General features: G+C 37.3%; 1 protein-coding gene across 1 annotated transcript in view; it reads left to right on the plus strand.

Moving 5' to 3' along the window:
* Positions 1–15373, plus strand: part of lrwd1 (leucine-rich repeats and WD repeat domain containing 1) — a 68866-nt gene that overhangs the window by 25201 nt on the left and 28292 nt on the right. The window contains exons 8-12 of the mRNA XM_072243240.1: positions 573–699; positions 5744–5853; positions 7714–7918; positions 10470–10542; positions 12115–12255. Of these exons, the coding sequence (XP_072099341.1) occupies positions 573–699; positions 5744–5853; positions 7714–7918; positions 10470–10542; positions 12115–12255 (656 nt within the window). The remainder of the gene's footprint in view (positions 1–572; positions 700–5743; positions 5854–7713; positions 7919–10469; positions 10543–12114; positions 12256–15373) is intronic.

Here is a 15373-nt window from a genome sequence, read left to right on the forward strand (position 1 = left end):
TTGACAGAACATTGTCTGAAAGAATGTGAGTACAGTCCCATATTTGTCTGCAGGTGGAATAGCATGCTAATCTGCTACTCCCGTGAGAAGAAAAAGGCCAATAGATTTATGTTTTAAATGGCCCTTTGTATATAAGAGTAAAAGGGTTAATCATGGACCTGAAACACAAGTTAAGTCACAGTTTAGAATTATTGCCAAATTTGATTTCCATGGCAGAATTGGAATATCATGAGGATGATGCAAGGGACATGCAACTATAGTTGTGTGGAGAAATTTGAGGTACAATTTTTAATAAAGGAGTCCAAGAATGTAGGTTTAAAAAATTAAGTTTGAATGAGTAATGATTATTTCTGCTGATTAAGTTACTGTGCAGTTACGCCTCAGGTGTGTGGAAAGTGATTTGGAGAAAGGGTTTTGCAAACAGTGGTTCCACAAGGGATGGTTGTGGCATTGATCACCCATATAGCAAAAAAAAAGAACAAATACAATGACATCAATTTTGTGTTGCAAAATATCCATGATTCTATGTCCCATCAACTCTTGGTATAAAATATGTTTTTTTTTTAAACCAGAATTCTGTTGTCCTTGAGCCTCTGCATTATCTTCAGTGCCACAGCAAGAATAACAACCCTGACGATTTCAGCACTCAACTCTGGAGCTGTGCTTTTGAACCGGACATTGAAAGCTCCCAGATTCCAGGTGAAATAATATCATTGAAAAATTAAGCAATTTGCTCAGGAGTTGATTAGACAGATGCAACTTGTAGCGGAGAGGCGGCTGGTTTGATCATGGCAAGTGCATGCTCTGCCAGGATGGGGATCATGTGAGTCCCGAATGTGTTCAGAAACTCAAATGTTCAAAGATTATTAAAACAACTCAAAGCAAAAGAAATTCAGAAACTTGAAACAGATCAAAAGCACTTAAATATTTAATCTAAATGGGTTAATACTAAAATCCTCTTAGCCATTTCCAACATTGAAGCACATTTAGAAGACAAACTTGGGATTCCTTTTTCCATACTTGCATGTATGAATGTTTGAATTTCAGACTCAATAGCAACTGTTCATAATTACTTTAAGGTTTCCCCACAATCTGTACTGTGGAACCTATGCAGCCAAAAGAATTTGGCATGCCCCCATCAGCCTTCTCTGTAATTGTTACTTTATTATGCGTTTTTACCGTTTTACCCTTTTCTACCTCAATGCATTGTGTATGAACTGAATACAAGACATGCTTTTCACTGTCTTGGTACTTGTGACAAAAATATACCAATATCTTTTGTAATAGAGTCAGTGTTCTCGGGTTCTCAGAAAAGTGAAGACATAACGATGGCAGAGGTTTAATTATGTTCCATGTCGTATTCTGAATCTTTTGAATTAGAAGATGGCATTTGTGTGAGTGATGGATCAGGGTTTGGTGAGAACTGATAGGGAGATATTGACAATTGAGAGATGGATTGTACTTTATTCATTCAGCTACATTCAAAGGAATTTGTTCTCCAAAATAATTATAAAGTCACAGAACTGTACAGCATGGAAAAAAGCATTTTGGTCCATAGTTGTCCATCAAACCAAGATGTATATTTAAGTTAATCCCATTCCCTAGCATTGAGCACATATCCCTCTAAACCAGGGGTCCCCAACCTTTTTTGCACTGCGGACCGGTTTATTATTGACAATATTCTTGCGGTCTGGCCGACCAGGGCAGTGGGGGGGGGTGTAAGGTTGCCAACGGACAAGGGGAGCAGTCAAATACGCTGAGTTTACCCTGAGAAAATTGCCATGAAGCCTTGCACGGGCACCTGTGTGCGCATGCGTGTACGTGCCGATTTTTTTTCCACAAATCATTTTTGGCGATTCTGTTTGGGGGGGGGCGGGGAGGGTGTTAATCACGACCAGAATGTAGGTGATAAGTGGTTAATACACTCAATTTCGTTTCTAAAAGGGTTTATCAAATGAATTTAATATTAAACACACAGCGAATATTTTCCTCACATGACCAGGGGAGGACGGGAGCTTGAAGTAAGTGTTGAACGAACTTCCGGTAGAAGTGGTAGAGACAGGTTCAATATTATCATTTAATGAAAAATTGGATAGGTATATGGACAGGAAAGGAATGGAGGGCAATGGGCTGAGTGCTGGTCGGTGGGACTATGTGAGAGTAAGCGTTCGGCACGGACTAGAAGGGCAGAGATGGCTGTTATATGGTTATATAAGACACTTATAAGTCAATAGCATCACAACATTTTAAGTAACGTTTGGATATTAAACACACAGCATATATTTTCCCCGTATGAACATATAAAGTCATTGCAACACACCAATATCTGTGAATCAGTGGGAACCCTGGGCTTGTTTTCCTGCAACAAGACGGTCCCATCAAAGGGTGATGGGAGACAGTGATACTCGAAGGGGGTTCCTTATGTCCAGTCTATTCTGCAGTTTAGTTTTCGTTGCATTCATTGCAGAGATATGTTGGAAATGGAAGCAATGTTTTCAGTGCTTTCGTGGCTACCTCAGGATATTTAGCCTTGACTTTGATCCAGAATGCCAGCAGAGATGTTGTGTCAAACATACTTTTCAGCCTGCCATCACTTGCAAGCTTGAGGAGTTTCTGCGCTGACATGGATGACGCGCAGGTAATGACCACGTGAGCGTTCAAGCTCAACAGTGAGCGTGACAGGGAATGAGGAAGGGTGCAACTGATTCATATCGCCAAATCATATTGTTTCCTCATGGCCCGGTAGCACATGCTTTGCGGCCCGGTGGTTGGGGACCACTGCTCTAAACCAAGGGTCCATGTACCCCTTGCTTAATGGTATTGGTCCATGACATAGTAAAAAGTTATGAACCCCTGCTCTTGTTATCCACATACCAGTACACATACTTCTTAAATGTATCTAATGTATCTGCCTCAACTACTTCCTGTGGAAGCTACTTCCATAGTTCTACCACCCTTTTTGTCTGCAAAAAAAATGCCCTTCAGGCTCTTATCAAACCTCTAATTCTAATTCTTGAATGCCTTTCTCGTCTTCATGCAGCAGCTGTTCAAACAGGAAAAAGGGCAGAAGCCTATTTTACACTTTCTCTGTAACATACTATTGTTATTCAAATAATCTGAGGCAGGAAGTTGCAGGTGTTGGACATCTGAAATAAAAAAACAAACAAAAAATGCTGCAAGTACTCAGCATCTGTGGAGAGAGAAGCAGAGTTAAAGTTTCAAGTTGAAGACCTTTCATCTAAAAGCTGTACTGTGCAAAAGTCTTAGGGACCCTAGATTAGTTACACTAATGATGTTTTATGTGTTTATTTTTTGTCTTCTGCATTTGTGTGTCAGTAAAAAAGAGCAAATTTTAGATGTCCAAAACATTCATTTTCCATAAAATTAAGTGTAAGAGAGCAATATCTATATTTCATTAAAGGAAGTAACATATTAAGTAATAACCACTTTTCAAATAAAAACTTGATTACCCAGTGCATGATTAAACAACGATAACAAACAGGTGCTAATGATAAATGACATAATGAGTTGAATGAACTAAACAGATTAATTGAAACAGAAGCGGGTATAGAAAGAATCAAACTGGGGGAAGGGCAACCAAACCAAAAGGAGAGGGTGTGGCAGATGTGACAGTTTAACTTTCAAATCATCAATTCTTACACCATGGCAAGAGTGAGCATAGCAACAAGACAGAAGAAATCCAGCATTGCTATCAGCTCTGAACTCACAGAAACCACTGAAACCCAACTGCACCCCTGTACAGTCTGAAGAAGTCCTGAAAGAAGTGATCTTCATGGAAGTGTTGCTGCCCAAAAGTCATACCTCTGAAGTGGAAACAAAGCCAAGAGACTCACGTACACACAAAAACACAAGCACTGTGGTGCTGAACAATAGCAGAAAGTGCTCTGGACTGATGAATCAAAGTATGAAATTTTTGGTTCAAACAGGAGGCTGTTTGTCCATAGAGGAGCTGGAGAGCACTACATGGTTGAGTGCCTGCAGCTAATAGTAAAGCACAGTGGAGGTTCCCTGCAGGTTTGGGGCTGCATTTCTGTAAATGGAGTTGGTGATCTGGTCAGAATTAATGGAATTCTCAATGCTGAGAAGTACAAGCAGATTATCATCGATCACGCAACCCCATCAGGCAGGTGTCTGATTGGTCCCAACTTCATTCTGCAGCAGTGCAATGACCCCAGACACATGGCCGAGATCATAAAGAACTATCTTCAGTGAAAAGAGCAAGGAGTTCTACAACAGAAGAACTGTGGCAAATTCACCAAGGTGCTTAGAATAATCTACCAACTGTTTTTCTTATAAAACTGCACAGCTGTGTATCTAAGAATTGATATAGTTTTAAAGACAAAGGTTGGTCATACCAAATAATGATTTGATTTAGTTTTTTACTGTTTACTGCTCTTTATAGTAATTTTTTTTGATATTTGGAAACTTTTCATTTGATTATTTTTGAAAGCATCTTCATTTTACAGAATTTTTTTTACCACTGCCTGAGACTTTTACACAGTATTGTACATTGATATTGTGCTTAGTGCAGCAATGCAGAGCACCTGATCCATTGAAGCACCCTTGGCATTAAATATTTTTACCGAAAAACATTATTAAAAAGCAAAAAAATAAAATCTTGAGAACTTGCTAGTTTAGCAACTTGGTGAGTAGTTTTCTTATTCGTGTCTTTTGTTGCTCAGTCAATGGGGGTGCACTCTGCATTACCTCTTTCAGAATTTATTGAGTAGGCATTAAGTTTCGGAAACGTATCTGAGCAGTTAGTGAGGTACCATTGTGTTGAAGCCTGTTAAATACTCAAATGAATCAATAGTTCCTAACACTCTGCCACGTTTCTATCACTGTCATTTGAGTTAGTTTTTCAGACAGAGCAGACCTCAAAGAATCTTGTGGGAACCCTCTAAACAATTCTAGACAGGCAGAATGATATTTTCAGCACGCAAATCATTGATGCAATTTATTATTTTTCACTATTTGATTACCTTGAGATCTTTCAGTAGTTGCATTCTGGTAGTGATTCTTTTTTGAGAATTCTCGAGGTTTACAATTTAAGTTGCTTTTTGAGATTTTGAGTTATTTTTAATACTGATTTCCTCTGAAAAGTGAACTGATATTGATTTATTTTGACAACAATTATAATGTATCTCTGTAATGAAAGGACTGGCTGAGTTCATTTTCCTATAAAAGAAAATGAGTGTCATCAGTAGCTGTTCTCCTTGTGACAGATGACGAGAAGCTGTCGTGTAGAGGCTCGATGCATAAAAATATAAATCCATGTTCCCAACGGGAAGTCTCGTATCATTATTGTAGCCGTGGCATTTCCGGACTGAAAAATATAATCCTATTCTTGGTGGAAAACTGACATTTTGTAATCCTTCATTTTTTAAAAAAAAGTACTATTAACAAAACAAATTGGAATTGTTGCTGACTTTTTGGGCAGAGACATCGCATTCAAATGCTTGTGAATGTTCACCTGATTCTCTAGACCATTGTGGCAGTGTGAAAATTAAACCTTGTCCTATGGGTGGTCTATTTTTACCTGGTCTTTGAAATGGTTAAAAGAGAAATTGCAGGATCTCATATGTTATCCTTTTGCCTTTTGAAATGCTAATTATCGGAATATTAATGTGTCTTCTGTCTTTCTGGATAATTTTTAGTTAATCAGACATTTTTGGTGGGGGATGTAAATAACTGCATAACATTTAATTAATGTTTAAATCAGGTGCTCAGATGCAATCATCTCGAAATGTCGCTGTATGTGGAGGAAATTCAGTTTGTGTCATTGACTGTGAAACTGGGATTGTTCTTCACAAGTACAAATCCCTTGGGGAGGTAAGTAGAATTACGTAGGGATTTAAATTTAACTTGGATAGCACCTTCCCCACCCCCAAAAAAGATGCATGGAGTGTGCTGCGTGAATATGTTGTGTCCTTGATTACAATGCATGCAACAAGCCTACTTCATGCTTTCTGATCATTCTAATTAATTTGACATGTCATTGACAGGCTGCAAAGGCCTAGAAGATCTCTTATTTTACCAAGAGTCAAATTCCAATGATCTTAATGGAGGGTCACTAAAAAGCTGAATGACGTCGTACGAATAAATGCATCCTCAAATAGCCCAGTAGCTTCAGTACATCTTTAAGTATCAACAACCCAACACTACTCAATCAGGTCTAGTCAAAGATTAATATTCAATAGATTTCAGTGACTTGGGGCATATTGGGACCAGTACATTTTGACCCAATTAAGCAGCTGCCACAATTAGCCAAAGTTTCATGGAAATAGTTAAAAAAGATTTTAAAAAGACAAATTGAATAACAAAATATGTATTTGCATGAAATACAGAATAAATTGGAACCCTACCAATAGTACAACATACCACAAAACTGTGTATTAGTACCTAATAGTTATCGATGGAGGAATTCATCCTGTGTACACAATGAACAAACTCAATTAGTTCAGATAATAAACTGCCTTCATACCAAGTTATCAATGATTGCATCCTCCAAATCTTCATTTTAATTGTAACAATAAAGACGATTCGCAATACCTTCAAATTCCTTATAGTTCCTAACTTGTTGAAGTAATGAGATCATTTCATTTTCACTGCCAGTCGTTTCTGGCACCTCCAAGTCTGAACACTTGAAACCACAGTGAGCAAAACAGTTCTGAATTATCTTGCTGCTAATTTCTTGCCAATTGTCTGTGCCAAAAATCACTTTTTTGAACACAAAACTGGTGTTATTTAAATAGTGTTCACTCTAAACACAGTCTTCTGCCCCAGTTAAACGAAGGAATCCCTGGCTATTTACGTGATTAGTTTTTGTTTTTTAAGATTGTCCCAAATAAACCAGCTGCCCCTGTTAACCGATGGTCCAGTTAACCAGAATCTGGTTGGGACAGGCGACAGGGGACTGTTGCAAGCAGTTTCTAACCAGCATCAGTCACGCACATTTGTGTGACCTTTTAGACACTACACCGTGCTTAGGATGAACAGTTTTTAATAGCATCAGTCATGAGCGTGTGTTCAAAAGCAGTGATTTTTTTAAAAAAAAAGGAATAAATTAAATGATTTCACTACTTCAGCAAGTTAGACACTATGAAGAATTGTATCAACAATCATCAAAAGCATTGTACGAAGGAAGTCAATTATCTGCACTAGGTGTCTCTACGCTGATTTACAGTTAAAAGAACTTGGCAGCATTCACTGGATGAATTCTGCTGTTGATAAGTATTAGGAACTAATACACTGTTTTATAATACTGTAGTAGTATTAGTGCTCTTCTAATTTATTGTGTATTTCATTGAAATACATCATTTTTTTTTTACCCAGTTTGTCTTTTTATACTACTTTAACTGTTTCCATGAAACTTCGGCTAATTGGGGCAGCCACTTAAATGGACCAAATGTACTTGTCCCAATTAAGCTGCATCTACTGTACATTGTCTTATACACTTGGTATTGATGTGTGTTATATTTCACATCTTGCTGTGTGCCATATCTCAGATTAGTGAGTAAATCAGTGCCATGAAATTTTTCTTTCCTTTGGAGTTATCTTCAGAACCATAATGGCATATTACACAGATAATCTGACATCTTTTGTATTGATACATACTTAGTTTAACCTTTCAATGTATTAAGAATACATGTTCCTCAATAAAATTCTGATTGTTCATATAATTTTCCTCAGGATTTCTTTTCCCTAGCTTGGACCACTCTAACTGTGTTTGATGAGAATCAGAAAAGAAAATTCAATGTCTTAGCTGCAGCTGGCGGAATGGGTGTAGTAAAGCTCATACACACAAAAGTAAACTACTGCTATGGAAGCATAAAAGCTCACAAGAAATCAATCTCAACACTCTGCTTTTCTCCAAAACATGAGACGTTTCTCTTCAGTAAGTATTGAACATGATATTAGCACAGACTTTAGAATGATTTAGTTGAATTGAGAACAGATGAGTAATTCTAGTATTTAATATTAATCAAGAGAGAGGAAAACACATTATAGCTGGAGTAAAAATGGTGAAAGATAAGCTTGAAATCTTAGATTGTATGATTTTCTGTGGAAAATTGGGATATTCACGTTGGCATTTCTGAGTGAATTTATAATTGGTTCTAAATAATTTTGTTAACTCAGTGATAATTGTTCTGAACCAATGCTCTTGTCATTGTCTTTTATCAGATGAAATAAGCTTTTCTAAATCAAGTTATCAAAGTCTTTTTAAGACTTGCCTTCCCTTTTCACTGAAAATTTGCCTAGTGTCTCAATTCAACTTGTAAGTAACTTTTCACAACAAACTTTACCTTATGGACCTAAGGTTTGCTGTATTTTCTGGACAAGAATTCCCTTTTTTGTCAAGGGCATTTTAATGCAAGCGTTATTCAGAATATATATAAATAAACTTCTCATTAATTAAATGAAAAATTTGTTGCCCTCTTTTACATTTTCTCTTTATTAATGCTGTGCTTTTAGGAATCCCTGGGTGTCTCTGTTCATTCTTTAAGCATCATTCCACTTTTATTATGTTTCCTGATTTCATTTCTGAACCATGTTTTATTGAGTGTCCTCCAGAGAACTGTTACATTCTCCTTGTCAATTATCAAACCTGTTTTCCTGGCATTAATTAAATTTTGTGCTGTGACAAGTTCAGATGACCAAAGGGACCTCCTTATTGTCCTTTCAATTTTTGCCAAACTCCTTCTTGCATCTCTGAACTTTGTTTTTCCAGTCCAGTGTTCTTCAACTTGACTCCTCCGTGTCATTTTATTGTTGTGACAAATCTGATTACATAATGAATACTAATTCCTAATGCTACTCCTGTTTTATTTCACAAAACTTAAGTTATGCTGCAGCCCTTGTCAGATGAGAAAGATGTTGGTTTATGGAATACCATTCCGGTTTATCAACTAAATCTTATAATTCAGCTCCAGTGTTGTTTATCATCCTTAGAGTTTCATGGTGATTTACTCGTGTAAAACTAACATTTTGAATCTAGGTTTTGGGCTGACGACATTGCTCATAAATTTTGTGCCTTGTAGAGAGGCATGTAAAATCAGGTGTTCAAGGAATGCCAATAAATGCTTGTCATTATAAAAACGTTTGTAAAATTCAATAGTACACAAGTCTTATGATCTCTTTAGAGAGATTGGGAAGTCAAATGTTGGTGTGACGGTGATGGGGTCAGGATCTTTGAGTGTTGGTTTGGGCTTGAAAATGAAGGGAAGGTCATAATTTGCTGTCGGAGGGGAGGGGTAGCAGGGTTTTGATCAGATTTTATTTCCATGGAATCTTTATGTCCTTCTCATAAGGCAAATCTGTCTTCCTTCGAAGACATTTTTTTCATAGTATCTGTATTTTGTTGTAAATGTTGATGACAAATACTTAACAGGCTTTAAGGAATTTGCGGCTTAAAGCTTAAAGGATAAATATATTTTATGTTCCAAAAATCAGGTGGTTGTTGTGTTTGTAAAAAAACTTGTTTCATTTTGAAAATGGACCTGATTTTCAGAATATTAAAAATATTTTAAAATAGATGTGAATTTAACATCATGAAGCAATTCTTCAATTCCACAGGCTTCTTCTGAATTTGTAGCATCACAGATCCATGGTTGAGAAAACATCTGTACTCCCCAACCTGCCCCATGCTGTACTTGTTTAATAAATTTCAGAGTAAATGCTTTGACAATCCTATGCTGCACACAAGGAGTTCTTTCAAAGTTGTCAGTATTTTTTTTCCATCCAGCCTAAAGTATTTAATGTGGTGTACAGGATTTTAGCAAAATTTCCCAAAGTCCTACATGGGCAGACAGAGCAGACAAATAAAAGGCCATGCAGTTAACGGGAAAAGTAGACGTGTTGGATCCAAAAATTGTTTAGTGGGGAGAGCAAAAGATGGTTCTTCATGATAGTGGAGTGGAGTTCTTCAAAACTCAATGCTCAACCACTTGTCTCAGTACATCAATGATTTGAGCTTCAGAATGAGAATTATAATTGTCCTTTTGAGTAGAAATCCTTTGCAAGATCCATTGCTTCTGGAAAAATTCTTCTGTGCAATGATGACATTTTCGTTTGAGTTGGAAAACATTATAAATATTTTAGGAACCTGTTTTAATATTAGTATCATAATAGTCCAGTTAAACTGTGGCTGCTGAGCAAATCACAGAACTAGTTGGTCCATAAACCAGAGAAAATCTGCAGATGCTGGAAATCTGAGCAACACACACAAAACGCTGGAGGAACTCAGCAGGCCAGGCAGCATCTAGGAAAAGAGTACAGTCGCCATTTCGGGCCGACACCCTTAGGCAGGACTGGAGGTAAAAAAGCTGAGGAGTGGATTTAAAAGGTGGGACGGAGGGGAGAGAGAAACACAAAGTGATCCATAGACCATGGACATTGCCTCATTTTCACAGCATTTTAAGGTTATATCATTGATTTTCTTTCAACAGCTGGATCCTATGATCAAACAATCATCTTATGGGATATTGGCGTTCCAGGTCCTGATTACAGGTTCCAAGCGCGGTACGTATTGTATAGACTCAGTGAGCAGAAACTATTTCACATTTATCCCCATCTAATCATCCTTTGCATTTTCAGCATATTTCATTTTCACAATATATTGGTGATCTATGTGTTATGGAAATTCAGATTACAGAAATTCATTCCCTACAGAATTCACATATCACTACCCAAAATTTTGAGCTAGAGAGTAAAATTTCCTTTCATGGAATTTTTTGGGAGTGGGGAGGGAGGAGAAAGGCAATTAAGTCATCATATTTTTTTTCTACTTGCATTTCTTGATGCATGTGCAGATGCAGCTTCATGCAATGAAAAATCATGATGTGATATTTTGTAGGAACCCCCAATCGAATCTAAATGTGGGGTTCAGCTGTATCTAGAAAATTTTTGTATATGGTTGAAAAAGAATCGTGTTATAGGCTATCCAGTTATAATGGGTGTAGATGCTTTGATTACCAACTACCAATAAAATCTAAATTTGGATTTGTTTTCAGTGTTCTAAAGACATTGTAAATATTGGGAGGTTTGCATCTTTGGGCTGACGGAATGTGGAGAGGGTTTGAGATGCACAGCTGATGGGAAAGAGTATTAACCTGGTTGGCTGAAAGCAGAAAACAACCTAAAGTGTTCACCATCCGCTGTTTCAAGTAGTGATTGCTCAGAATTCTGAGCAAGGCCAGATCCTGTATTCCTCAAAGACTTAATTCTGCAGCCAGAAGGAAGCAAATGCTCAAGTAATAATTCCAGATCAGTAGTACAGCATCATGAATGGAGAGCTAGAGTGAGGCTATTTGGAAGATTTGGAGTAGACAGCGGAGGTTACAATTTCTCAACTAGCAGCTATGTTTTGAGGCATTAGCAGTTATTAAAGGGCTGTTCAAAAGCTATACCTGAAAACTTAACCTAGAAGGGAAAGCTCTCTGCACAATGGAAATTAATGGTTCTGAGGGAAAGGCATTGCTCCATGCTCCTTGTTTATTGCCAAAGCTTGCTGACACTTTACTCTCTGAAATATCAGTTACAGTGTCACTCAAACATTATGTCAGTTAAACTGTAAGAATTTTAACATCATTTTGTAACAGTTGCATGGAAAAGATAAAAATTAATGTACTTATGTTTAAATTTTTACTGTAATTGGATGAATTAACTTCTTGTTACAGCTTGCAAGAGAAAGTAATGCACCATCTAGCTAATTAATAGATATGATACATTTTGAGCTGGGCTTTCAGAATTGATTGATGCCTTATAAAAAGTGTCATTTCACTGTGATCATATTCAGAGTTCTTACATATTGTTCTGATTCCATAGAAATTATTTTTTACATAGTTATTAATATATAGTGATGACAACACATTGTCCTGACAGACAGATGGCTGCCAACCAATATATAGTTAAAACCTTTATTTAAGAAATAAACTATACATGGTGTGATATTTACATGGAACAGAGAAACAATCACAATATGTGAGGTACCAAACCAAGTACAGGAAAAGATTATTTTCTGTTTTGATTTACCCCAAGAGAACAGGGTAATTAGAGTATCCAGATTAAACGTACTTCATTTTCTCATTGCAGTCGGCTGCTGGTTTTGAATAATTCTTCAACTCCTTTAAAGATGAGTCTTGTTCCAACATGCCCTGATCATTATCTTGTGGCAGCCTGTGAAGGTGGTTGCTTTGCCTGGGACATCACACCAGCAAAACTTGAGGGGAAAAGGTAAATTTTTTTTTGTGTTATCATGTAATTGTGCTATTTTGATTTTTTCTACATTTCTCCCCAGCCTTGTGAAAGTCTTTGCTCTTGTTGAGCTGCAGTTCCATGTTTCCTGTATCTCATGCAAATACCATCATGATGCTTAAGAATCCTTTCTGCCTTTGTTTCAGCATGCTCTTGGAAATCGGGCACATCTGCTACACAGTAAGTCATAGATCATTAAGCCACTATCAGATTCTCTCTGGAAATCATTTCAGAAACAAGCAAAAATACAGTGGATTCCAGTTAATTGGGACCAGTATGTTTTGGTCCTGTTAGTGGCTGCCCCCAATTAGGCAAAGTTTCATGGAAATAGTTAAAAAGGTATAAAAAAGACTGAGCAAGAAATTATGTATTTGAATGAAATACAGAACAAATTAGAACACTGCCATTGGCACTACAGTTCTCTAAAATTGTGTATTAGTTCCTAAGAGTTATCAATGGAGGAATTCATCCAGTGTACACAATGAACAACACCAGCACAAGCACCAAGTGCAGATAATAGACTGCCTTCATACAATGCTATCGCCGGTTGCATCCTCCAAATCTTCATTTTGATTGTAACATTACTGGCAATTGTTGAAGTAGTGAAATCGTTTGAATGCCTGAAACCGCAGTGATCATAACCGTTCTGAATTGCTGATTGCTTATTCACTGCTTTTTGAACACAAACACACTCAATTGACACTATTTAAAAACTGATTGCTCTTTGCAGGGTGTAGTATCTAACAGCCATACAACTGCGAGGGACTAACGCCAGTTAGAATATGTTTGGCAACAGACTCCTGTCCCAATTAAGCAGCAGAGTATCCAAAATAAATGAAAGGAGTACCAACGATTTTCTTATTTAGCTTTTTCTTTTCAGACTTGTCTCAAATAAGCAATGTCCTTTTTAAGCTTTCTGAATAAAAGCTTTTACATTTCTTAAACTGATTCTAATGATATGTCCCCCATGAAAGTTAAACTGACTGGCATGTTATTAATTGGTGTATTCTTTCCTCCACTTTCTCAACTTTTAATAGTTTGCAATATTTAATCTAATGGCTTCAATTCTGCAGCCCCATGAAGAAATGAAAGTATGAATCAGAATCAGGAATCAGATTAATATCACTGTCATATGTTGTGATATGTTCTCAAAGGTATAGACTCATTCACACAGGTCTTAGATTAGATTAGATTCGATTAGATTATGAGGATACGCAGTCCTCTTTTATTGTCATTTAGTAATGCATGCATTAAGAAATGATACAATATTCCTCCGGTGTGATATCACAAAAACACAGGACTGACCAAGACTGAAAAACTAACAAAACCACATAATTATAACATATAGTTACAACAGTGCAACAATACCATAACTTGATGAAGAACAGTCCATGGCACAGTAAAAAAAAAAAGTTCCAAGTTTCTCGAAAGTCCCACATCTCACGCAGACAGGAGAAGGAAGAAAACTCTCCCTGCCATGCCCAACCACAGTCCGGCTCTGAGTCATCCGAAAACTTTGAGCTCTGATCAGCCCTCCGACACCGAGTACCGAGCACCATCTCTATCCGAACGCTTCGACCTCAGCCTCGGTCGCCAGCAGCAGGCAAAGCCAGGGATTTTGGGGCCTACCCTCCGGAGATTCTCGATCGCACAGTAACAACAGCAGTGAACCAGACATTTCAGAAATTTCTCCAGATGTTCCTCTGCTTCTCACGTCTGTCTTCATCAAATCAGAATTGTCCATGGCCCCTATTTAACAGATACGATACCATTTCACTGGAGAGCGGCATCGCGCTGCATCTTCTCCTCCCGCCTCAGGTCTTGGTGAAGTCTGTGACAAATGTGATGTATTCGTTCAAAAATGAATCCCTGAATATTGTCGAATCCACCGACTCAATGCAGTCCTATAAGAGCACCTCTGCTCTCCTTGACCGTGCCTTTTCATCACTGGTGCTGAGTCTTTAGTCTCTGCCTATACGCTGGGAGTAGAAGTACAATCAAGTGATCAGACTTTGCAAAGTGTGGGCTTCGGATGGCACAGTAAGTGTTCATGATGGTGGTATAACAGTGGTCAAGTGTGCTGTTCCTCTGGTTCCACAGATGATATGTTAGTGGCAGTTGTTCAGAGACTTCTTTAAGCAGTCCTGGTTGAAATCGCTACAATGATAGGGAAGGCATCAGGGTGCGCTGTTTCGTGCCCGCTGATTATGGAGTTTAGCTATTTAGTAATTTATTATTACAATGGGATAAGCGTCCTTTATCTAAGATTAAACAGGATTGGGAAAAGGAACTTAATTTGACTTTTATGACGGAGGATTGAATGCGGATTTTGAAGTTGGTTAACTCTTCTTCAATTTGTGCTAGCCATTCATTAATTCAATTTAAAATTATACATCGTTATCATTTGATGAAGGAGAGACTTTCTAAAATCTTTTCTAACGTTGATAGTTAATGTGATAGATGTAAAACTGAGACAGCTACACTGACACATATGCTTTGGCCTTGTTCTATATTGGAACAGTTCTGGAAGTCAGTTTTTTCAACAATTTCTAAAGCACTTAAAATTAATCTACAACCTAATAAAGTAACTCTGCTTTTTGGAATAATTCCTCAAAATATTCATGGTATTTCTGTGTCTGACCAACATGTTATTGCATTTGTTACATTAATGGCTAGGAGGGCCATTTTGTTGAAGTGGAAGGATACATCAGCTCCCACTTTGTCACAATGGTTCTCTCAAGTGATGCTATGTCTTAGTTTGGAGAAAATTAGAAGTCGAACCTTTGAACCTTTATTTGATTTTGAGAAAAGATGGGGCTCATTTGCTCGTTATTATCATTTGAGCTAATTGATAGATTTTTTCCACGATCTAATTGTAAATTTTTTGGTATATTTTCTTTTCTTGCTGGCGGTTTGATGTTTATTTTTAGAAGCTTTTTGTATGACGCATGGCTCTGGGGTTGTACAACCTAATGGGTTTTTTCCCCTCACTTTTTCTGCTTAGTAGGTTTTTTTTGTTATTACAAATTTTTTTTCAATCTTTAAAATAATGTCTTTATTTTGAGACGTCGTAAGTGCTGTTACTTCAATGTACTTG

The sequence above is a fragment of the Mobula birostris genome, chromosome 25, assembly GCF_030028105.1.
Source record: "Mobula birostris isolate sMobBir1 chromosome 25, sMobBir1.hap1, whole genome shotgun sequence".
Lineage (NCBI taxonomy): Eukaryota > Metazoa > Chordata > Chondrichthyes > Myliobatiformes > Myliobatidae > Mobula > Mobula birostris.